Source organism: Hemicordylus capensis, chromosome 4, assembly GCF_027244095.1.
Source record: "Hemicordylus capensis ecotype Gifberg chromosome 4, rHemCap1.1.pri, whole genome shotgun sequence".
Classification (NCBI taxonomy): Eukaryota; Metazoa; Chordata; class Lepidosauria; order Squamata; family Cordylidae; genus Hemicordylus; species Hemicordylus capensis.
The window spans coordinates 188,224,615-188,250,554 of record NC_069660.1 but is presented as its reverse complement, the minus strand read 5'-3'; the positions used below and the strand labels follow the sequence as shown (position 1 = coordinate 188,250,554).

General features: G+C 44.1%; 1 protein-coding gene across 1 annotated transcript; it reads left to right on the top strand.

Annotated features, from left to right (window-relative positions):
- Positions 1-6,945: 6,945 nt before the first annotated feature.
- Positions 6,946-21,767, top strand: OTULIN (OTU deubiquitinase with linear linkage specificity). Its single transcript, XM_053245916.1, is given in 7 exon segments — positions 6,946-6,957; positions 11,021-11,069; positions 11,072-11,142; positions 15,879-16,041; positions 16,044-16,138; positions 21,571-21,618; positions 21,621-21,767. Coding segments are annotated over 7 exon segments (585 nt in total).
- Positions 21,768-25,940: the final 4,173 nt, after the last annotated feature.

Genomic DNA, 25,940 nt, shown 5'->3' with positions numbered 1-25,940 from the left:
TGCTGAAATGGGCACAGGGACCTCATATGGCAAGGACATGGTAGTCTAATCCCCAGCCATTCTACTAATCAACCAGACAATGTTGGTTAAGGGGTTTCCTCAATTCGTTATACACCTCCCAGTCCCAGAAAGGTAAACAATAAAAGTTATCTCCTCTGTAGTTATCCCAAACTGGTTCAAGCTCTGTATTCAGCACAACTCACCTAATTTATCTGCAGTGTAAAGACTACAGAGTTTCGCTAAAGCAACTTTAATAATCTGATGATGTGTTTTGTTACACAATGTCATGGACATCCACAGAGAGGTTGCACATGATGCTACTTAACTAAACAGTTCCCATGAGTTAGAACAGCTGAAATTAGCATGTGAACTGCCCCTCTGAAAGCACTGTTACTTTGAGAGCAAGTGCCCTTGAAATCTGTTGGATGTATTTAAAAGCAAACACACACAGGATTGGGCTGCAGATATCTTCTACCGAAAACACCCATTTTAGGAATCAGGAAAGCTCATTCCAACCCACCAATGAATTTTTTGCGGTTACAACAAATGCTGTTTGTGAAGTTTGGTTTCATAACCTTCATGCTGCTAATAACTAAAACTTGTGAATCATGGGTTTCAACATATTTTCCAATAAATACTTCAAGCAGTAATAAAATGTCATTTTCACCTAACAGATCTTGTAAAGCAAAAATTCCCATTTCTAGCCAATATTTTCAAAGGAATGATATTTTATAACTGGAGTACCTTGAATTATGAAAAAATGTGAATTTTCTCCCCCCAAAGAGCAGCATACTATTGTTTAGCAGATTAGCTATAACTGTTCTTGTAATGTCTGCCATTACTATACAGAGACATTTAAAATATACAGTTCATTGAACCTTAGCAGCCAAATGGTAAGGGGTGGGGGAGCTTACTTTTCCCATTTTCAATGACCAAGAGCTCAATTCTGTTAATTTGGAAACTACACAGTGGGAAAAAAGTCCTCTGTCAATATCAGGAACCTTGCAATTTAACTTATAGGATCCAATAGAATTAACATTTCATCACATGCATATAGCTGCACTTCATATTCTTTGCCTCTTGTTGCAATCATGGACAACCTTGAAATGTTCCACTTCTAAATATTGTACTTCTAAATATTGCCAGTAAACAGGAGTGAAGGCTTTATTAGCATCCAGGCAACAACCATAGCAGTCACAGCTGTAGTGATAGACCTCCCCTCCCTCTAAAGAGTTAACAGGGAGTGTCTCAACAGACAGCCTGGTGAACTCCAGGGCAGCCAATCTGTACACCAAGTGGGTGGGACCTAGAGAGCAGTTGCTGGGAATTCTGGGAACAAGAAGGATGGTTTTTGCTGAAGAGAAGCACGTGTGGAAAGGCTTAGTGAGGATCATGGAGTTTTTGCTCCCTCATGGTCAAAGCCAGCAAGGAGGTTTCTCACATGGAATAACTGCAGATCCTTGAGAGACAGGATTGCAGGAAGCTTGATTCTCATAATGTGTTGGGTGAGTTTTCCTTGAAGGGGATTCAGCATAGAGAGCAGTTTGTTAGATTTTGCATAAGAAACTTATATTTCTTTGTGTGTGCGCTTTGCATATTCCTGATACTGTTCTATTATAGTTTACCTGCAATGTAATTAAAATAAGAAACACTAGCCTACGCTCAGCCCAACTAGGGCATTGCAAAAGACTCTATAAACATCTAAGCATACCTAAATGCAACCTAAACTGAAGCCTAAGACAACCTATTTTTGTAACCTACTAAGTATTTTTGAGTGTATTTAAAACCTAAAAGCCTCAGACGGAAGCAGTCGGTAGTAATTGAATAAAATGTTTGTTGTTCTTTTCTTTTTACAAGCCTCTCAAAGTTGGTTTTTAACTCAAGAAAAACAGGAGGGCAGAAAGGGGATTTCTCTGGTGCAAACGGGTCCTCAAGTGCTCAGCAGCTATCGGTTTTCTCATCACGTGTAGGCCTACATGTGGAAGGTTTTTGTATTTATCCAATAGCAAAATAAAAAAAAGTTTTCCCTGGGATTCCACCCCAAGCCCAGGGAGGTTCAAGCTCTGTCGATAAGAGGGCTGGTGGTGGCAGCATTTTAATTCTACCTGAAATATAGATTAGTTTTAGGAGAAGCCTAGCCAGGCAGCTTGCCAGGGATGATTCAGCATTTTCCCCTTCTCATGAGCTGCTCTGAGACAAAGGCTTTAATTCACTACAATAGCTAACAAAACAACTAAATTCTGATCTAATCTGTAGCATCTTGCCCATTTGCTCTCAATATATTAAGACAGAAATAACTTTAAGAACATAAGAACACTCTGCTGGATCAGGCCCAGCATCCTGATTCACACAGTCACTCACCAGATGCCTCTGGGAGGCCCACAGGCAAAAGGTGAGGGCATGCCCTCTCTCCTGCTGTTGCCCCCCTGGTATTTAAAGGCATCTTGCCACTTAGGCTGGAGGTGGCCTATAGCCCTCAGATCCATTGACAGACTTGTCCTCTATGAATTTATCTGTAAGAACATTAGTATAATAGACAAACTGTTGATATCTTCTCGTATCAATGAGATAGGCCAGTACCTACTATAATGCATTAAGTTTCTAGCCATATTCAGTTGCTGTTGTTCCCAAGTACAGGGGGAATTGGAGCACCTTGGCTAGCCTCCCCCTCCCCCATGTTGGCACACTCTTTAGCTACACCTCTGGCTCGCCCCGAGAACATTTGTCTGGAATATGCTGTCATGGGGAGAAACTCTCTGAGTGTAGCATTTGCCTCTGCAGACAACACTGTACTCAGGGAGAGCTGTGGGCACGGCAATGGACCACACCAGGGCAGGGATAGAAAGTGCATTCAACTCCCCTGTACCTTGGTAAAACAGTTGATTTAATAGGGCTCCTGTCTGATTTTAAAGGCACAGAAATGATAGCTTTGTGCTAGGCAGAGAACCTTTAACCTGAGCTTCTTTAAAATGAAGAGTGCTACTAACACATCAGACAATATTCTGTGCTATTCAAATCAGCTCTCTATAAGAAACCTAACCCTACTACATCAAGTCCAAGGCCCATCTAGTTCAACATCTTGTTTCCCACAGTGGCCCACCAGATGCCTCTGGGAAGCCCACAAACACAAGCTGAAGGCATGCCCCATCTCCTGCTACTGCTCTCCTGCAACTAGAATTCAGTGGCTTCCTTCCTCTGAACCTGGAGATAGTCTATAGCTATCAAGACTAGTAGCCATTGATTGATCTGTGCTCCATGAGTTGGTCTATGCCCCTTTTAAGCTGGTGGCCATCACCACATCCCATGGCAGAGAATTTCATCGATTGGTTATGCACTGTGTGAAAAAGTATTTCATTTTGTCAGTCCTAAATTTGCCAGACTATGGGAAACACCTATCTTGGGCAGCAGCGATATAGGAAGATGCTGAAAGGCATCATCTCATACTGCGTGGGAGGAGGTAATGGTAAACCTCTCCTGTAGTCTACCAAAGAAAACCACAGGGTTCTGTGGGCACCAGGAGTCAAAATTGACTTGACGACACACTTTACCTTTAAAGTTGCTGGCAATCAATTTCATGGGATGACCCTTTGTTCTAGTGTTGTGTGCGAGAGAGAAAAATCTCCCTCTATCCACTTTCTCTGCACCATGCACAGTGTTATAAACCTCTGTTATGTCTCCCCTTAGTTGCCTTTTTTTCTAAACTAAAAAGCGCCAAATGTTGTAGCCTTGCCTCATAAAGAAGCTACTCAAGCCCTGAGTCAAATATTTTATTTGTTTGTTTGTTTGTTTGTTTTTACTTTTAATTTTATATCCCGCTCCTCTTCCAAGGAGCCCAGAGCGGTGTACTACATACTTAGGTTTCTCCTCACAACAACCCTGTGAAGTAGGTTAGGCTGAGAGAGAAGTGACTGGCCCAGAGTCACCCAGCAAGTCTCATGGCTGAATAGGGATTTGAACTCGGGTTTCCCCAGTCCTAGTACAGCACTCTAGGTTATCCTGTTTGAATAGTGCTTCACACTGTTTCATATTCTGAACAGCCACTGACATCCCTTCCTTGATTACATATCTAGCTAAAGCTAGACATTTAAAGTAGGAAGAAAACTACAGTATGTACAAAGGAAGTGTTTAATGTATTGAAATCAATATAGCTCTTCAAAAAGCCATCTATATGTTTCTGTAATTAATTCAGGAGCATCGGTCACACCAGTGCATCGATATAATGTTTCTTGTTTTTTGATAGCTTGAAACAGGATGCTAACAGTCAGCTGGAGCATTTTCAGACAGCAGGCTTTACCACAGGTTTACTGCGAGTTTGAATTTGCCCTCCAAACCAGACACAAAAAGTAGATTTTTTTTACCCTGGACATAAATCGGGTTATGTTTCATTGCTTAATGAAAAACCCGAATCGTGTGTGGAGTGCTCCCCAATAGCTCACAGGGACTTTGGGGTGAATCTGGCCGATATGTGAACACACACCCTCCATTCCAGAGGAGAAGCGAGCTAAAAGCCCTGTCTGGAAATGCTCCTGGCTTTTCTCCTAGAATCAACAGCGCCAGGTTATATTATGCTTCAATTATGTTAAGAAATCTTTATTTACCTTAGGGCCTTGGATTATGTAGATCAAGTGTAAAATACCAATGTAAAGGAAGATATATTACAAGACCAAGGGCTTGTGGAAACATGGGGGGGGGGGGAACCCAGGAGGAGGAGGCTAAGTAAAGATAAAGCAAAGGAAGACAGAACAGTGAGGACATGGAGGAAAGCTCTCTGGATACAAAACATAGTGACATACAAATAGCACGTGCACAATCCAAAGATCTCCAAGTGCAGCATAAGCAACCAAATGGGCTTGTTTTAAGTACAATATATTATTTATTAACCCAGTTGTATTTTACTTGTATATAAGCAGGTTGTAGGAGCAGGAGGAGAAGAAAGAGCTGGTCTTCTTGTAGCAAGCATTAATTGTCCCTTTTGCTAAGCAGGGTGCACCTTGATTTGCATTTGAATAAGAGACTACATGTGAGCACTGTAAGATATTCCCCTGAAGGGATGGGGTCACTCTGAAGAGCAACTGCATGCTTGTATGCAGAAGGTTCCAAGTTCCCTCCCTGACATCTCCAAGATAAGGCTGAGAGAGACTCCTGCCTGCAACCTTGGAGAAGGTGCAGCCCAGGGGCGTAACTACCATTAGGCAAGGTGAGGCGGCCGCCTGGGGGCCCCCAGGCCTCGAGGGGCCCCCCAGAGGCAAGTCACATGACTATATATTGTGGAGTGTGTGCACGCATCTGTGAGGGGCCCATTTTAAAATTTTGTCTCTGGGCCCACTCCAGCCTTGTTACGCCCCTGGTGCAGCCAGTCTGTGTAGACAATACTGAGCTAGATGGACCAATGGTCTGACTCAGTATAAGGCAGCCTCCTGTGTTGCTATCTAAGCTGCTGCCAGTCTGTGAAAATAATACTGAGCTAGATGAACACAAGATCTGACTCGGTATAAAGCAGCTTATTATGTTCCAATGAGGTGAGGCCATTTAATGCATGGAAGTGTGACCTGGGTTGTCACATTGGAAATAAGTTCCTTCCAGCCAAGCTTCTCTCAACTGTTGATTTTATACCCAGCTTGGATGCTACTCAGTGAACAATTTTAAATTGTGTATGGCGCAGCGGGGAAGTAACTTGCCTAGCAAGCCAGAAGTGGCTGGTTTGAATCCAAGCTGGTATGTTTCTCAGACTATGGGAAACACCTATATCAGGCAGCAGAGATATAGGGAGATGCTGAAAGGCATCATCTCATACTGTGCAGGAGGCGGCAATGGTAAACCTCTCCTGTATTCTGCTAAAGACAACCACAGGGCTCTGTGGTCACCAGGAGTTGAAATTGACTCGATGGCACAACTTTACTTTACTTACTTACATTTAAAACTAAAATTACTTACATTTAAACACCATACTGAAGTGAGAAATCCCCCAGCCCGTTAATTTTGTAGCAACCTGTTATTGTTGTAACCAGTGCAAATGCTGACATTCCAGCAACAGCCACAAGAGGGAGCGATTGTTTTACTCAAGAGCCTTTTGAACATGCTAAGTAACCTGTTGGTGTTCTATAAGCAAGGCAAATTTGTATGGGCTAGAAGAAATCAAAATGAGAAAGCTGACACGAATAAAGTAACTTAAAATAGAACTACTGTGTCACATAGAGGAGAAGAAACACATACACAAACACACACGTCATGTGGAGGAAGCCAACTCCACTGATCCCAATAGAAGTTATTGCCCTGAAATTTGGCAAGGATCTAGGTGTAAGAATATACAAGTTCAAAGCAGTGCCTGTCTATGTTCTATACCCACTATTTTAGGGAGGAAATATAAATAAATGTTAATAAGTTATTATCTGTCCCAAAATATTTTCATGAGCTAATCAGTTCACCTTCACATGTAATGGCTGCAGTTGAGAAGAATCCTGTCACAGGAACTATAATAGCCTGTTAGTAGATCCTTAAACTGTTCTAATTTGTGATTGTTTAGCAAAGCACCAAGAGGAAGCTGCCCACTCCAGTTGCAAAGTAGTGCAGAGCTTTATTGTTGCAGTTAGTCAAGAACAAGCATGGAGATTGCAGTGCTGTATAAAGTAACTAGGATTTATTAGGTTAAATACATTTGAGATAGGAAAGACCTATCCTAACTATGAGCTACATAGTGAATAGGAGGGGGGAGAAAGAGATGCTCCCATCTGCTCTCCAAGGAGAAAGGAAGTAGGACTGACTCACTACAGGAAACACCTGAGGAGACAAGGCAGGGGACATATAGTAGAGGCAAAGCAGGGACAGGTAAGGGGATCTTCACTAACTACCTTTACTCTCCTAGTGGTCATTAGGATAGTTGATGCAATGTATGTACCAATATCCATTGCACATACAAAGGTACATACAAAAGTTATGTACCGTTACATGTATGTAAAGGTAAAGTGTGTCGTTGAGTCAGTGTCAACTCCTGGTGACCACAGAGCCCTGTGGTTGTCTTTGGTAGAATATAGGAGCGGTTTACCATTGCCTCCTATGACATGATGCCTTTCAGCATCTTCCTATATTGCTGCTGCCTGATATGTGTTTCCCATACCAGTGGGAATTTGAACCGGCAACCTCTGGCTTGCTAGTCAAGACATTTCCCCACTGCACCATTAGGTGTAGAAAACGTAAAATTTCCCACCCAGGAGAACTATCTGTGTAGGGAAGGAAGGAAGAAAGGAAGGAAGGAAGGAAGGAAGAAAGAAAGAAAGAAAGAAAGAAAGAAAGAAAGAAAGAAAGAAAGAAAGAAAGAAAGAAAGAAATGTATGAAGCCAAAAACTCTCTCCGGCAGCCAATTAGTGATTGCTTTCCCTGCACCCATCGGATGGATTCTTATTGCTCTTCCAGTTTTATTTTAATAACCCTATAGCCCATCCTCTTGTTCCATACATTTGAGCATCCATCACTGCTTTTTATGAAAGGAACAGCACGATAAAAGGAATAGACAGGGCAGTAGGCAAATGAAACAACAATTGTGGTATTTCATTTTGTGAAACAGCATTTTGTGAAACTTCAGACTTGTTTTAAGAGACTCATGGAAATAGGCCTCTTAAACTTCAGTTTGGAGCAGCATAGTAGGGGGAGCACTGTAAGAAATTCCCTTTAGGGCTGCTGGGAGGAGTATCTGCATGCTCGCATGCAGAAGGTTCCAGATTCCCTCCCTGGCATCTTCAAGATAGGGATGAGAGAGACTCCTGCCTGCAACCTTGGAGAAGCCGCTGCCAGTCTGTGCAGACAATACTGAACTAGATGGACCTATGGTCTGACTCGGTAATATATGGCAGCTGCTTATGCACCTTATGTAAGAGAGGTGGGAGTACTCACTTTATCTGAGTTCCTGTGAAGATGATTAGTGAAACAAACTAATCCTTTATGCTTAAAAAAAGGGGAGATTTATGATTCCCTTGAGAAATACTCTTTCTCCTTAACTTGTGTCTGCTCAGCCAGCCTCCTTCTCTGAAGAGAGAGGGGCCATAAGGTCATACCTTGCAGGTGCTTGTTATCCTGACCTTGGGTAATAGTCACCCTATGTTTTCCCATGCTAGGCCTCGTACTGGAAAGACAGGGCTCTCAATCTTTCCTATCTCGAAGACTTCCCAGTCTTAGCACCAACCATACACACAGTTGGTGCTAGTTAAAAAAAGCACTTGCAGTTTGCAAACATAGGAATCTCTCTGTGACTCTAGTCTTTTTCTTTGTCTGTGAGGTAGCATTCTCTGTTTTTTCCACTGGGAGAGTTTTCCCACTTTTTTTCTGGGGTATTAATGAATTTTCCCAGGATTTTGGATTTTTGTGGTATCTGGCCAAGATCTGGAACCTACCTGCAAAAACAGCATTTCTATATTTTGCGCTTTGGTCTGGGAGTTTCATGCCAATCAGTGAGGCCCAAGCAGCTTTATATTTATAGATACAAGTGACCCTCATTTTCCACGGACTCCGTATCCGGGGTTTTGCATATCTGTGATTTGGACTTAGAGACCCAGTTTCATTATCTGCAGGTAGAAAAATAAGCAAAATTCGTCTATTGGTTTTGAGTGGCCGGAAATAACTTCTGATGTCATTTACAGCCACCATTTCCCAGCAGAGGGTCATTTTGTGGCTCTTTAATAATAATAATAATAATAATAATAATAATAATTATTATTATTATTATTATTATTATTATTATTATTATTATTAGGCAAATATTCAAACATTTTGAAAGGCATTGCTGGAAACCTAAGCAAATTGTAAACCGCCCTGAGGACAGTAATAAATAAATACATAAATAAGCGACCAACTTGAGAGCTTTGCCAAATATGGGCATGTGCTGAGTTCATGGTCCCGTGAGCTCATCGCCAAGATGGAGCCTGCAAGCCTGCAGTTCCAAATCACATAGTGGGGTACTGTTTGTAGCCCTCAGACAGGCTATGCTAGCAACATATCCCTCTGTGGAGACATGCTTTGGTGGAGCCAAGCATAGTCTCACCTTTAGACTATGAACTGACTGAGAGAGGGGTGGCTGCTTTAAGATCCTGTCAACAGACAGCTGAGGACAACTGATACTTAGTCCAAGATTCATGTTTAAGCTCATCCATCAATTACCTCACAGGCTTATAAGACACCTGTGTGTCTATTGTGTGTGAGTGTAGCGTAGCGTAGCGTAGCATAGCGTAGCGTAGTGTATGTATGCTATGATAGGGAGTTAGCATAGAGATGAAAAGTTAGTAAGGAGGGATAGGTTAGCATTGGAAGCGGCACTTTATCTAGTAAGAAAAGTCAAAGGGTTACATGCAACATGCATTAACAGTATGAAAAATACTAACTTATTACTGTGTGGTGCATTGTGGGAGTTCCAGGGGCCAGGATGACACATCTTGATCCTTGTTCATCCACGCTGCTGGCAGAGGTGCACCTAGGTAATTTTGGAGCCTGGACCTAAAGGCCTTTGGAGGCTCCCTATCCCCTGCAAATTAAGCATCATCATGCTCTGCTGGGTAACCACCCCACCCAGGACAGACTAAAGAGGATTTGGGGGTCCCCAGGGACTGTGGAGGCCCTGAACGTTGGACCCAAAGTCTAAGGTTAAGAGTGCCTCTGGCTGCTGGGGGAAGCAGTGGAGCGTCTGGGTGCACGGGATTAGGACCTCTGACCCTCCAAGACCCAGCAGCTGGATCATCTGTGGGGAAGGCAAGCTTCTGCTGCCTTCCTTGCCGCCCACCCAGATGCCCTCTCATGCGATCGTGAAAAAGGGCTCTATTACCAGGAGCCAGCATGGTGTAGTGGTTAGAGTGCTGGACCGGGGAGACCCGAGTTCAAATCCCCATTCAGCCATGAAACTAGCTGGGTGACTCTGGGCCAGTCACTTCTTTCTCAGCCTAACCTACTTCACAGGGTTGTTGTGAAAGACAAACTCAAGTATGTAGTACACTGCTCAGGGCTCCTTGGAGGAAGAGCGGGATATAAATGTAAAATAATAATAATAATAATAAAAGAAAAACAAGTCAAAATAATCGACATAGCAATACCAGGGGATAGCAGAATAGAAGAAAAAGAAATAGAAAAAATCACCAAATACAAAGATCTACAAATTGAAATTGAAAGGCTGTGGCAGAAAAAGACCCAAATAATCCCAGTGGTCATTGGCACCCTGGGTGCAGTTCCAAAAGACCTTGAAGAGCACCTCAACACCATAGGGGCCACAGAAATCACCATCAGCCAATTACAAAAAGCAGCTTTATTGGGAACAGCCTATATTCTGCGACGATATCTATAACAATTGACAATAAAATTCAGCCATCCCAGGTCCTTGGGAAGGACTCGATGTCTGGATAAAACAAATCAGTCAATAACACCTGTCTGACTGTGTGAACAAGAAATAATAGGTCGGATGGGTTCAAAGAACCCGGGCCCCCAGGCTCCAGAGGGCCCCCTGGCTCCACCCCTCCCTTTCTCCATTATCTCTTTCACTCTGAGAGGCCACTGGGGAGATGGGCGAACATGGGCCACCTCTTCCCTAGCTACACCCCTGGCTATGACAAATACCTATGCACTTGGGAAATGGCAGAAGTACTGGGGTGGGTTTTCCCCATCTTCAAGAGTGCTCAAGAGAGCTTCCCTCTCTACGTTTAACCATTTCTGCTGCAGCAGAAAGATGGCAGCTGGGGGCACTCCTGCATCTGCAGCCCAGTGTAGTCCTTGCCACTGTCAGTTCCATGGGAGCTATTTAAGTCAAGCCTGCTGCAACTTTGAGAACCTTCAGCAGTCAGAAGACTTGACTATTTTCTGGTTTTAATTGTGAGAGATTGAAATGCAGTATACCAACAACTGAAACAAAATACATGGATGAACACGTGCTGTTAAAAAGCAGGAATTAGATCATTTGACTTTGTAAAAAAAAGATTAAATCCCATACTGTATTCTCTTCTTGAATTTCTGATACTAGTAAATGCTAAGTTTTCTCTTCTGGGCATTTTAGCTATCAGAGAAACCGATAGTCAAATATGACTGGCTTACAAAGTGGCAACTCAAAGGTGGGCCAGAAAAGTAGAAAACTTGATAGATGACATTAAAGAATGCTTGATGCTACTATGAAGAAAGGTTTGAGATATTATGTGTTTATTATTAAATAGTTGTAGGTTTGCTGTATTGCCTCAATATATTTTTTTAAAATATAAAGCTAGCAAGCAGAGACAGAAATTCGCTGGATGACACTTTTAACTACACCAATTCAGCCAGGCCAATCCATGTCTTCAGATCCTCCTCCTAGACTGCTGCCTGCTGGGGCTGGGGGTGGGGGTGGAGAGGAGGGAGAGTCTAGGGGTAGCCATTGGCGGGGCTAAGACTAGACCGGTCCAACCCTGAGAGACAAATTAAAAGAAATGAAAGGTCAGTCACCAGCCCATGGTTTTTTCCAGTACATAAAGTTGTTTACTTGTCTCAACCAACATCTCTATCATTCATATCAACACTAAATAGCCCACTGCCAAGTGTTAAATTTGCCCCCCCCCCCCCCGGGTTGGCTGCAAGTAAAGCAATCTTGACTTTAGACTAAGTGTCGGTGTAGAACGTAGCAGTGTCCTCCCCCGCCCTCTCTTGAGTCCCCATGCCTCCAACTCCCCTCAGCAGCTCCCTCCCTTCTATCAGCATTGCTTCCATTTCTCCCCCTCCTTGTAGTCTCAGCTCTCTCCTCCCCATGCAAGCCTAGCCTAAGATGACCACTTGAAGTGGTGTGTGTGTGTGTTTTGGATGCTTGAGCACCTATTTGCAGTTTCACTGCATTTTCAATTTTCACACTGCTTGAAAATACTACAAGGCATTTCCCCCACCCCCACCCCCCACACACAGCCCACTCATTTCCTTTCTTCTCACAAATACACACATGCATACTTTTAATTTTTTTAAAAAAAAATAAATCCAAGCCTTTTTTCTCCCTCTGTCACAATATATATGTTTCTGGGATGTGTCCGTAGCTGCAGTCCTATGCAGTTAAAGTACCATGATTTTATTTGGAAGTGAAAATTACTACAATTACTTCAGTGTCTGATGTGAAGGTGTCCAGCAACTCCTCTTGTGTGGTTAGGTTGGATCAGTTCCAGTTTGTGATTCCTGAGGATGTGGACAAGCTGATTGGAAAGGTGCGGCCCACCATCTGTCCTCTTGACCCTTGTCCGACATGGCTTATGCTATCTGGCAGAGTGGTTGTTGTAGAAGGCCTGGGAGAGATTATAAATGCATCTCTGAGGGAAGGTAGGATGCCTCCTAGTCTTAAGGAGGTAATTATTAGACTGCTTCTGAAGAAGCCTACCTTGGATCCCTCAGAGCTGAGTAACTACAGGCCTGTCTCCAACCTTCCGTGGCTGGGCAAGGTAATTGAGAGGGTGGTGGCCTCCCAGCTCCAGACAGTCTTGGAGGAAACTGATTATCTAGACCCAATTTAAACTGGCTGTGGGGTGGAGACTGCCTTGGTCGGCCTGATGGATGATCTCCACCTGGGAACTGGCAGAGGAAGTGTGACTCTGTTGGTCCTTTTGGACCTCTCAGCGGCTTTCAATACTATCAACCATAGTATCCTTCTGGAGTGTCTGAGGGGGTTGGGGGTGGGAGCAGTAGTTCCGCTCCTACCTCTCGGGTAGGTTCCAGATGGTGTCCCTTGGAGACTGTTGTTCTTCAAAATCTGAACTTTTGTATTGTGTCCCTCAGGGCTCAGTATTGTCTCTGATGTTGTTTAACATCTACATGAAACCGCTGGGAGAGATCATCAGGAGATTTGGTACAGGGTGTTAGCCGTATGCTGATTACACCCAAATCTATTTTTCCATGTCAGCATCATTGGGAGAGGGCATAACCTCCCTAAATGCCTTCCAGGAGTCAGTAATGGGCTGGATGAGGGATAACAAACTGAGACTCAATCCAGATAAGACGGAGGTACTCATTGTGCGGGGGCGAAACTCAGGAGACGATTTTGATCTGCCTGTTCTGGATGGGGTCACACTTCCCCGGAAGGAACAGGTACGCAGTCTGAGGGTGCTTCTGGATCCAAGTCTCTCCTTGGTGTCCCAGGTTGAGGCGGTGGCCTTCTATCAGCTTTGGCTGATACGCCAGCTGTGTCCATTTCTTGAGATAGATGATCTCAAAACAGTGGTACATCTGCTGGTAACCTCAAGACTGGATTACTGTAATGCGCTCTATGTGGAGCTGCCCTTGTATGTAGTCCGGAACCTACAATTCGTTCAGAATGCGGCAGCCAGGCTGGTCTCTGGGGCATCTAGGAGAGACCATATTACTCCTGTATTGAAGGAGTTACACTGGTTGCCGATACGTTTCCGGGCAAAATTCAAGGTGTTCGTTATAACCTATAAAGTCCTAAACAGCTTCGGCCTTGGGTATTTAAGAGAACGTCTTCTTCATTATGAACCCCACCGCCCATTGAGAACAGTGGTACATCTGCTGGTAACCTCCAGACTGGATTACTGTAATGCGCTCTATGTGGGGCTGCCCTTGTATGTAATCCGGAAACTACCGTTGGTTCAGAATGTGGCAGCCAGGTTGGTCTCTGGGTAATCTCAGAGAGACCATATTATTCCCGTATTGAAAGATCTACACTGGCTGCCGATAGGTTTCCGGGCAAAATACAAGGTGTTGGTTATAACCTATAAAGCTCTAAATGGCTTGGACCCTGGGTATTTAAGAGAACATCTTCTTTGTTATGAACCCCACCGCCCATTGAGATCATCACGAGAGGTTCGTCTGCAGTTGCCACCGGCTTGTCTGGTGGCCACTCAGGGACGGGCGTTCTCCGCTGCTGCCCTGAGACTTTGGAATGCGCTCCCTAGTGAAATAAGAGCCTCCCCATCTCTGACCATTTTTAAAAAGTCTTTAAAGATGCACCTGTTCACCCAGGCTTTTAACTGATACTGTTTTGATTGTTTTTAATGTTATTTTAGAACATTGTTTTAAAATTGTCATATTTTAAATTTCTTGTTTTTAACTAATGTTTTAATGTTTTTATTCTGTTGTAAACTGCCCAGAGAAGTAAGTTTTGGGTGTTATAAAAATAAAATAAATAAAAAACCCTCCCTCCCTCCAGAGAGGTGAGAGTAAGCAAAAGATGAGGTAGCATCTAGCAGTGCTACCTAACAGGCTTTCTTTAAAATCCTAGAACAAGGGGGGGAGAAAAGAGGCGGCTATTTGTTATGAAAAGAACTCACCAGAGGAAGTGTCACTCCGCCATATCCCATCCCTTTCTCAGCCCATTTTCTAGATCTCTGAATGTCACTAAGTGTTCCTAGTGAAATTTTAAAACGGAAAAAAGGAAAGGAAAAGAGAAAAGCTCCCAGCGAATGCTGGAGAAATCCAGTGCCTTCTGAAGGCTTGGTTGGGCATACCTTTTCTGAACTCCAAACTGAGTGCCTCCATTTTGCACAAACTACAACCACATTGCACAAAAAAATGGATCACCAACACAGTGTGCTCTCTCTCTCTCATTAAAATGGGGTTTCCTGCTTCCTTGCCAGCCCCATTCAAAAACTGTGCCTACCTCCAGGTGCTCCTAATTAGTGGTCAGGCCAATCAATCATAGCTGACCCTTTCTTTATTGGCTGAGGCTCCTGGAGGACCTGGAAGTGGCTCCTGGAGGACTAGCCCGCCTTGCGACAACAAACAAAAAGCTGGTGATTGGCTAGGAGCCTTTTTAATATTAAAATTGGGGAGGGAATTCTTATGCAAATGTTGTCCATCAAGGTCACAGAGCCTGGAGCCCACCATAGTCACACAAAATGCAGGTCCTGGAGCAGTAGAGTCTTGAGAGAAAGAGAGGATGCATATGTTACTGAATTCAAAATGATGCCTGCAGCATATGGTTAGGTGAGTAACATGGCAGCTGCAGGTGGAGATCTTTAGGGAGGTCATGCCCATTTTGCCTCTATACAGGAGCCACCACAGCTCCTAGAAGCACTCTCAGCAGTGCATACTGTAAGGGCAATGCACAGGGAAAGGTCTGCATTTAGGACTTCGGTGTGGTGGGGTTGATGAAGAAATGGTCGGCCTATCAGCTATGACTGTACTGATCACGTATTGACTGTGGATGGGGGAACTGATTCCAAGAATGTTCTTTCCCCTTCTCCAGTCAGGCGGACCAAAAGTGACAGCACTAATAATCTCTTTGGAAAGGAAGTTCCTCACAGACAACCCCACTGCTGTGGCTTTTGTTTCTGGGACCTGTGGCACATGTGTTCAACATATGTTGCCATGGAAGGATGCTAAATTGGGAAGAAGAGATCTAAATGATACACCATGTCCAGGTAAAGTCTCTCCTGGGATGAATCTGATGATACTTTTACTCTTGCCCAGGACATATCATGTTTGGGATTGTGAAGGAACTTTCCCACACACTGGGTTGGCTAAGGACTTTGTATTTTGGCCTTTTTCTATCAAGTATGACAGGGCTTTTTTGCTTGAGTCACCTGGAGCTATGGGTTCTGTACCTTGCTGGATAAACACCTGCTCTTTGTGAGTCACCTAGTTTGAGCTGAAGTCCAAACTGGTACCTTGATGGCTCTGTTTCACAGAAGAGGACTGGACTGGGTTATATAGCCTTTTGGTAGGAAATCAGCCCACATTATATTTCCATAGGCATTCCCTCCCCATTCATGAACTACCAATTCAACAATAAGCTTATTTGTACCATAGGTAAATGTGGTTACGACTGCCAGTTGATTAAAGAATTTGATTATCATTTTTTTAACGCACCAATCAGTTAATCAGACTAAACATGTGTCCTACGGTTCTTTTTATCTTTACTTATTTATCTAAGCATTGTGTGTTTATGTTTACAGTGGCAACATATGAGTGAAATGGAAACCTTTGCAGAGAGACAAGCAGCTTGTGACGAGCTTTTAAAAAGTGACGAAGATCAATACAGACTGTATGAAGCTGTGAAAGGTCTCATGCTAAACACTGCGATCAGATTATATGAAGACAAGAGGGGAAAGGAAGTCCCTGTGTTCTCCTGTTTGCTCAGGCTACATCCAGCAATCCTTCCTAGCTAATGGAAAATCTCTTGAATCAGCTTGGTCACACCGGAGGCCTTGAACAAGTAAGCCTAACTTTTCATATATATTTGTGAAACCAACATATTTAACCTCCACCGGATGTCATGAAAAAAGAAAGGGTCTCTCTGTACCAAACACTGGCCAGCCTTGGCAACCATGGCAGAGAGGTACACAGAAGTATTTACTGGAACATCCATTATGCTTTGCTCTTCTCCTCTTCCTGTTCTCTTGCTTGATCTTCACACTTACTTGCATGTCTGTCCTTGCTGGTAGGAAAGGGGTAATGAAGACCACATTTATAATGACTGGCTGACATTGTTTTGAAGAAGTCTCATTTCAGCTTGTCTGTTCTTGAGAACAGATGATAATGACTTTCCCCTCCATCCAAGGTGTTAGATGTTAAGGGGTAATCATTGCGAGATTGTTCCAAAGTTGCCATTATGGTGAACTTTGAATGCAGTCTGACTCATAAGTCAACCAAACAGAACTTGCAGAGGCAAATCAAGTCTCAGAATAATATATAAGATAGTGGGTGTTTTGGAAGTCAACTGACTCAGGGGTACAACTGTACCCCTAATGGGGCATGCTTCTACCCCAGCAGTGTATGGTATATCTTTTTTAAATCATGGAGGCAAAACCATTCATGGTAATGACCAGCTGCTTACAGGTTTTGTTTACTGGGGTGTCACTGACTAATGTCCATGTCTAAACGGACAAGATTTTAGAATTAAGAAATAACAATTAATTAATGTTTTGAGCCCCTAGGGATACAGAAATACCCCAGGACGGCAGGTGAGGGTTAATATCTACAGTGTGCTAAAATCTGTATAGATGGCGGCATTTCTACCCAGTGAGTTCAAAAACTAGGTATCTAATGTGGTAATAGTGTACCACCCAGAAGCAAGAAAAGCAAGAGTAGGGGATGACTGACGAATTCTCCCAAACTGGCCAAGCTGAAGAAATAGAAAACTAAAGTTTACAACAATGTTCTAATGATGGTTTCTATGTGGCTTATACTTATTACTTGTATCAGTTTAGTATGTACAGGCATTTTGTATTTATATTGTTCTTATACTTCATCTGTCTACCTTTAATACTTTTGTTGCTCTGACTTGTATGCAACACAGTCAACCTTCAGTCTCTTCACCAGCTATGGTTTATAAGGGTAATTACGTTTACCAGTCACTATAATACCGAAGAAACAACTGCACTAATCCTAAGCGGAAAGACTGGATATCTCTGAATATCCTTTTTTACATTTCGGTGTTTTCATATGGAAATCTCTTGCCTAATCTTACATGCTCTTGTGCAGACAAAAGCATTTAGAATTAAGTAGACCAGCTACTCTTCTCGTGCATTGTAATGACCTGTGGCATTGCACAGCTGTTATCCAGCAAGTGGGAGGGTGTCAGACTGGTGTAACCTCATGGGTCAGTGCTCTTTTGGTGACCACAGCCTCCATTATACATGACAGTGCAATGGCGTTACCAACATTTTGGTAATAAGGAGGTTATAGCAGATTGTTCTGCCTGAGCGGGACAAATCCCTTAAATAGCCAAGAGGTAATATTGCAATTTATTAATAAATAAATAAAATAAATCAATAATACATAAATAGAGCTTGCTACATTGACACTTCCTTATGTATCTACTCAGCAGTAACTTTTTAGAGTGACTCCAAATTTGGCAAATTTGGCTCCAGGTCTGGTGGATTTGGGGGTCTTGAGAGAGTTCTGGCTTAGGACCAAAATTTGAAGAATTGGTAATAATGGGGTTTGGGACCAGCTTACAACACTGGACACCAAAAGCAGTACTGAATCTGGCAGTGGTTATGTCAGCAGAAGTTGCTCTGTATCACAGCCACACATTTCTATAGGGCTAGTGCTGGATTAACATTGGTGATAACCAGGCAATTACAGTGAGGGAAATAAGTATTTGATCCCCTGCTGATTTTGTCTGTTTGCCCCCTGACACAGAAATGACCAGGCTATAATTGGAATGGTAGGTTTATTGTAGCTGTGAGAGACAGAATAACAACAAACAAACCCTCAAAAGCCCAGTGCCCAAAAGTCAGCAATGGATTTGCATTGTAGTGAGGGAAATAAGTATTCGATCCCTTCACAAAAGAGGTCTTAGTACTTGGTGGTAAAACCCTTGTTGGCAATCACAGAGGTCAGACATTTCTTGTAGTTGGCCACCAGGTTTGCACACAACCCAGGAGGGATGTTGTCCCACTCCTCTTTGCAGATCCTCTCCAAGTCAGAAAGGTTTCGAGGCTGATGTTTGGCAACCCGAACCTTCAGCTCCCTCCTCAGATTTTCTATGGGATTAAGGTCTGGAGACTGGCTGGGCCACTCCAAGACCTTCATGTGCTTCTTCTTGAGCCACTCCTTTGTTGCCTTGGCTGTGTGTTTTGGGTCATTGTCATGCTGGAATACCCATCCACGACCCATTCTCAATGCCCTGGCTGAGGGAAGGAGGTGCTCACCCAAGATCTGACGGTACATGGTCCTGTCCATCGTCCCTTCGATGCGGTGAAGGTGTCCTGTCCCCTTAGCAGAAAAACACCCCCAAAGCATAATGTGTTCACCTCCATGTTTGACGGTGGGGATGGTGTTCTTGGGCTCATAGGCAGCATTTCTCCTCCTCCACACACGGCGAGTTGAGTTGATGCCAAAGAGCTCGATTTTGGTCTCATCTGACCACAACACTTTCGCCCAGTTCTCCTCTGGATCATTCAGATGTGCATTGGCAAACTGCAGATGGGCCTGTACATGTGCTGCCTTGAGCAGGGGGACCTTGCGGGCACTGCAAGATTTCAGTCCTTCACGGCGTAGTGTGTTACCAATTGTTTTCTTGGTGACTATGGTTCCAGCTGCCCTGAGATCACTGACAAGTTCCCCCGGTGTAGTTCTGGGCTGCTTTGTCACCGTTCTCATGATCATTGCAACTCCACGAGGTGAGATCTTGCATGGAGCCCCAGACCGAGGGAGATTGACAGTTGTTTTGTGTTTCTTCCATTTGCGAGTTATCATGCCAACTGTAGTCACCTTCTCACCAAGCTGCTTGGCGATAGTCTTGTAGCCCAGTCCAGCCTTGTGCAGGTCTACAACCTTGTCCCTGACATCCTTCGACAGCTCTTTGGTCTTGGGCATGGTGGTGAGTTTGGAAGCTGAGTGATTGCTTGCTTCTATGGACAGGTGTCTTTTATACAGGTACTGTAACAAGCTGGGATTAGGAGCACTCCCTTACAGAGGGTGTTCCTCATCTCAGCTCGTTACCTGCATATAGTGAAAAGACACCTGGGAGCCTGAAATCTTGCTGGTTGATAGGGGATCGAATACTTATTTCCCTCACTACAATGCAAATCCATCGCTGACTTTTGGGCACTGGGCTTTTGAGGGTTTGTTTGTTGTTGTTCTGTCTCTCACAGCTACAATAAACCTACCATTCCAATTATAGCCTGGTCATTTCTGTGTCAGAGGGCAAACAGACAAAATCAGCAGGGGATCAAATACTTATTTCCCTCACTGTATATAAGGCAGAACTATGCTACCTAGAGCATAAATTGTTGAGTAGATTAGTTGCCTGACAGATGCACAAATCGCATGGAAACGGGGAGGGCGATGACTTGGAAAATAGCTTCATTCATCTTTGGGGGAATTGTTAGTAACTGAATGAACCAAAGCTGCATGTGTATCTCCCCAAAGAGGCTAAGAACAGCTAAGGTGACCACGGGCATGAAATTGTCTATGGATTTGAAACTTAGATTTTCAGACTTTCCATAGTGAGAACTTGAAGCAAAGTAGTGGTCTGGCTCTGAGAAACATGATCTGGCTGCTAAACAGGAGTTTCACAAGTATTTAGAATGCTCTCTGTTTGTTCAGCATTTAAAAGGTTGTTCCTGTGGGTGCAACGTGGGAGTTGGAGTCTGCTCTTAAGATTTAGTGTTTGCCCAATACTATTACCTTTTGAATATTTTTAATCCCATTGAGGGCTTTGTGAGGCAGTGACTGATTTTGGTAACACCCTGAAAATACCAGCAAGAGGAACAGGTAGCTATAGCTGATCTAACCCAGAAGTTCATTTGGCCCAAGCACTGGCATGATTATTTGATAGTAAAATGTCACTGCAAGAGAGCCTCTAATTGTGACTTAGTTTGACTTTTTATTCTGTGTATGTAGCTAATTGCCAAGCTGAGGACTGAAAACACACACACACACACACACACACACACGTAATTTTTGGTCCTGCACATCCAACTGGCAGGACAGATTTAAAAAAATTTTTAAAAAAATTTAGCTACACACTCGTAGGCCCTGAATCAAGCTAGGACAGGGCTGCTCATCTTCGGACCTCCAGATGTTTTTGGACTATAACTCCCATAATCCTCAGCCACAGTGGCTAATAGTCAGAAATTATGGGAGCTGTAAGCCAATATCTACAAAAGGGCCAACGCTGAGAAGCCCTGGAGTAGAAGTTGTATTGTATTGTTCATCATCTAGGTGAGAATACATGTGTGAAAGCAGACTTCCATAAGCATAACATCTCTAGCTGAATCAGGGCCTTTAAATATGTCTTGTTAAACTAATGCATCCTATATAATAAAAGCCCTGTGTGTGATCCCGTGCGCCTGTGTCTTTTTTGGCAGTTCTGAGCATGCGTGGAGCGCATGCTCAGAACTCCCGAAAAAGATACAGCCGCCCAGACACGGGCGGCCATCTTTTCCAAAGTTTAAGGACAGACCATGTTGTGTTTAGGGACAGACTAAAATGGCCCATTTAAATGGCCCTGCGGCCACTGCCGCCGGCTGGCCGGCCACCCTCCAAGCTGATATTTGCACAAAAAAAACCCACCCTCATGTTTAAGGGCCAAAACGGCCCATGAAAATGCCCCTGCGGCTATCGCCGCCAAACGCCCGCCCGCCCTCCCAGCTGCCGAGACCTCCTTACCCATTCCCAATCTCTTCTGCCCAAGGCCATGTCCTTTAATCGATTGCATTAGCAACGTAGAGAAGGAGAGAGGAGCTCGCATGCAGAGCTCCTCACTCCTTAAAGCTTCTTCCCGTACTGGCGCTTTGGCCGCAAAGGATGCAATAAGCGTCCTTTGCGCCCAAAGCGCCAGTTCGGGAAGAGACTTTAAAGAGAGAGGAGCTGTGCACGCGAGCTCCTCTCTCCTTCTGTAAATTGAAAATGCGATCAAGTGAAGGACGTGGACCAGGGCTGTGGAGGTCTCAGCAGCTGGGAGGGCGGGTGATCAGTGGGCGGCGGAAGCCGCGGGGCAAGTGCCTGGGCCGATTTGGCCCTTAACCGTGGGGGCGGGGCTGGATCACAAAGCAGCTGGGAGGGCGGGCGGCCGGTCAGCGGAGGGAGGGGGAATGGTGGCAGGGAGCCAGGAGCGCCGTTACTACTGCCCGTTATTCAACGGGCCGAAATTCACTTGTTCATTATAATCAGTCCTCCCCCTCCCCCACCTAGATGGAGATGTTTCTCCTGGCCTGTGCTTTGCAGCACACCATCCAAGTATATATCGGCGGTACAAGTACAGCACAGATGAATTCATCACCCTTTATCCCAATGACCCAGAAGAGGCCTGACCAGTGGTGACCCTTATAGTTGAAGATGACAGACTTTATAATTTTCCTTTTAGAATGTGTGAAGAAACCAGTGTGTAGAATGATTTTTTAAAGGCTATAAATTGAATAAATAATTAAGCAGCAGTTTTCTAAGTGTCCAGTATTGTTTGCTACTAGCTTAACCCGTGCAGAGCATCTGTGCGCTAGTACTTGATTGCTCCTCTCACCTCAGAGATCTCTCCACCCTCACTTGAGCCACATTCCTGCTCTTCCTCCTCCATCCCATTGCTTCAATCCCACTCATGCCTCTTGGTCACAGCTGCAGCGTTGCTGGTGCCTATTGGCCAAGCTACAGCCCCCTATCTCGAGAGACCTCCTCACCTGAGCACCGCTCCTGCTCCTCCCCATAGGAGCAGCAGCAGCAGCAGCAGTTGTTGACCAGGCCCTTCCTTGCTGCCGCCACCACCATGACCGCTTGTTCCCCTCAGGCTGCTGACAGGCTCAGGCCCATCCCTCACTCTTCCTTCTTTCTTCCCCTCTCTTCTTTCTCTCTTTCTCTCCTTTCCTAACAGATCTTGTTCATCTTATTTCCTCATCTAATTCACACAATGGCAAACTCCTTCTCCTGAAGGGGCTCTTTCCTCCCTCATAACCCTTCCCTTCATAGACCCCTGCCCTCTATCCTTCATATATATATATTCCTCTCTTCTACAATCAAGAACATCTTCCTACCAGTAACAGTTGCATTCCAACTGACCTTTAGCATCACAAGCTTCTCCTCCCTATCTGCATATGGAATCCCCCCCGCCCAATCACCATGGTGCTTCTGCTCTCACAGGCTCCTCCTCCTTATATGGAATCCCCACTACCCAATCAGGTGCTTGCAAACTCTTGCGAGAATTGCCACGCACAGGATTAGCCATGGATATGCCTTAAAGAATTATATATAGAGATTATGACAGTAAAAGGAATTACACACATTCGCAACATTTTGGAGTTCAAATTGCAAACAGCTAGAATAAAAAACCAATCAATGTTCTTCAACAGCCAGCGTGGTGTAGTGGTTAGAGTGCTGGACTAGGACCGGGGAGACCCGAGTTCAAGTCCCCATTCAGCCATGATACTTGCTGGGTGACTCTGGGTCAGTCACTTCTCTCTCAGCCTAACCTACTTCACAGGGTTGTTGTGAGGAGAAACTGAAGTATGTAGTACACTGCTCTGGGCTCCTTGAAGGAAGAGTGGGATATAAAATGTAAAAATAAATAAATACTGTCTGTTTAATAAACAGCCACAAATAATGTACATTTTGTCCTATCAGTGTTCTCCTTTAGAGACAAATTTCTGAAACAAGCTTTTATGAAAATCAAATGGTCTCCTGCTTACTTTCTAAGAGGCAGGTGCCTGCATCTAAATGAGCACAGAGCCTGTTCCTGAAAAAGAAACCTATCGATCCCCTTAAGATACTGCTATCCGAACCTTCAGCGTGTGTTCTGGATCAAGCACAGATGAGCCATATGCAGAAGCAGAGATGGCTTTGCCAGATCTGGATACACATCAGCATTGTGATGTACAGTTGTCAACAGGATATTACAGAATTTCAGCTTTGACAGGGACCTTGAAGGTCTTCTAATCCGACACCTTGCTCAGTACAGGAATCTGCAACAGTCTCCCTGACAAATGCCCAACCAGTTCCTGTTTATTGAAAACCACCACTGGGGGAAACCCCAACACTACATAAGGCAAACTGTTTCACTGGTGAACAGTAGGGATCTGGACCGAATTACTTTGGTGCACATCCAAGGGCGGCGAGGGGTTCCCTTAAGAGGAGGCGGGCAGGTCCTACTTGCCCATCCTCCAAGCCCCTGCTGGCCTGTTGTAGCACCATTGCTACAGAAAGACTTCTGCGCAAGTGGCAGCTTGTGCCGCTTGCCCCTCTAAAATGCCGTGCTGTGGCAATGGGATGCGTCCCTGGTGCTGATGCCATCTATGTACCGATGCCACACGAGGGATGCCGGGGAAGCACCCCATCACCACGGAGCAGCATTTTAGAGTAGCTCAGTAAGTTCTTATTGGTGGCCTCCCCAAGCAGATATTGCCTGAGGTAGCTTTTCAGCTGGTTTTTATGCCTCGTTATAACTGCTTTGAGGTTTTTTCGGATTTTTTTTAAATAGGTACATAAATATTCTTTGTAAGTCAGGCTGAATTCATTGGGACTTTCTTAAAGAGCTGTAGATCTCAATGCAGCCTGAGGCTTGCTTTGATACTGTGCATGTAGAAGAGGAAAGTTAGGAAAGACTGAATTATTCACTCTATCGAATGGTTGCAGTCCCGACATGGAATCCCAGAAGAGTGCTATTTGTATAATCTGCCAGCAGATGTCATTGCAGGCAATGAATGAGAATGAATATGGAAAGTTTCTCATCTTTGTGGCACCACTTTCCTTTCATATGGTAATCATTTGGAACATTTCCATGGGGTTGCTTATATTTAAATGCTTCCCCTTTCAAAGTGTGATTTAATCTATGAGATGTAGGAGTTTCAACTGTCTTGGCGTGACTAATCCATTAAACTAGTAGAGATCTTGGGAAAGAAGAAACCTTCTTCTTGGGATCAGATAGGGCTTGCAAATTGCAATGCAGCCTTGGTATTGTGCCTTTCAAATACAATTCTTAAGTCTCTCCTAAGTGGGTGGAAGCCACTTCCTTGATATTCATCCAGGACATACATTGGTTATCCTCTCTCACTCCCTGTTGTAAATTGCAGCTTCCTGATTGAGAAATCAGCAAGTTATAATGTAGTCTGGTGAAATATTTTCCCTAATTAACTGCTATCCAATCTCATAATTATAACCGCCGATCCTATGAAGTATCCTGATGGGGGTTAAATGGGTATATCAAAACTTTTGTGTAATCCCCAGACAGGTGGGGAGGTTGACAGTAACTAAAAGGTAATGTGCAACCTCGAGTTATATAACTCCTGGCAACCACAGAACCCTGTGGGGGTTTTCTTTGGTAGAATACAGGAGGGGTTTACTATTGCCATCTCCCACACAGTATGAGATAATACCTTTCACCATCTTCCTATATCGCTGCTGCTGCTGCTTGATATAGGTGTTTCCCATAGTCTGAGAAACATATCAAATGGAATTCGAACCAGCAACCTCTTGCTCCCTGGGCAAGTTACTTCCCTGCTGCACCATTAGGTGGCTTAACAGTGACTAGACTGGCTCATTATTATTTGAAAAGCTTTGCCTGTTGTTTCCTAAGGCCTTACCTGGCTCACAGTTATAAACTGCAAGAGACTCAGGAGGGTTTTATATTAGGCTTGCTTTCTGTAAGAAAGCCTGCCTGCTTTCTATAAGAGGAGAAAAACAGATTTCTAGTAGGCAATCATAACTTCTTGAGCTCTGGAGTAAAAGTACTTAATTATTTTTAATTCTTAAAAATAGAAGATGATAATAAACCGTCCTGGGTTCTATTTCTCTGTGCAACTTAAAGCTACTATACTGCCTTGTTGTTTAGTGCTTTGTTTTTGTTTTTCAGTATTGAGTGTACAAGACATTGGCTGGGGTTCAGGAGACTTTATCTACTTTTCTCAAGCCTGATTACTCATCCCTTCTTTCTAAAAGGCATTTCAGGCTTTCCTACAGATCTGAGCTCCAAAAGTCAGTTGGTCTACCTACAGTAGGTTCAGATAAGTTTTCTAGGCTGTAAGGTCATCTGTTGAACCGAAATGCTGGGAGATTTGAGATAGACAAAAGAGAGTACTTCTTTACACAACATGTAATTAAACTATGGAATTTGCTGCTGCCGGGTGTGGTGATGACCACCAATTTAGATGGTTTTTACAGGGGCTTAGACAAAGTTACTAGCCTTGGTAGCCATATATTTCCATCAGGATCAGAGGTGGCATGCCCCTGAACATTAGGTGCTAGGGAACGCCAACATGAGGGGAGGTTGCCCTTTTATCCTGCTTACAGGCTTCTCAGATGCACCTGGTTGACCACTGTGTGAGACAAGATGCTGGACCAATGGACCTTTGGCCTGACCCAGCAGGACTTTCTTATATACCTCCTACTTTTTCCTAGGACCCCAGTACTAATTGGCTTGATGGTTTTGATGGCACTCTGATGTAGGGATGTGCACTAATGGAGATTTGTGCACAGGTTCGAAGCCGAATCAGTTCGTGAGGCTGCTTCCTGCTGTGGTGGTGTTCCCCTCGGCAGCCTTTGCATGGCAATAGCACAGCAGTGGCATGCACATGGCTTCTGTG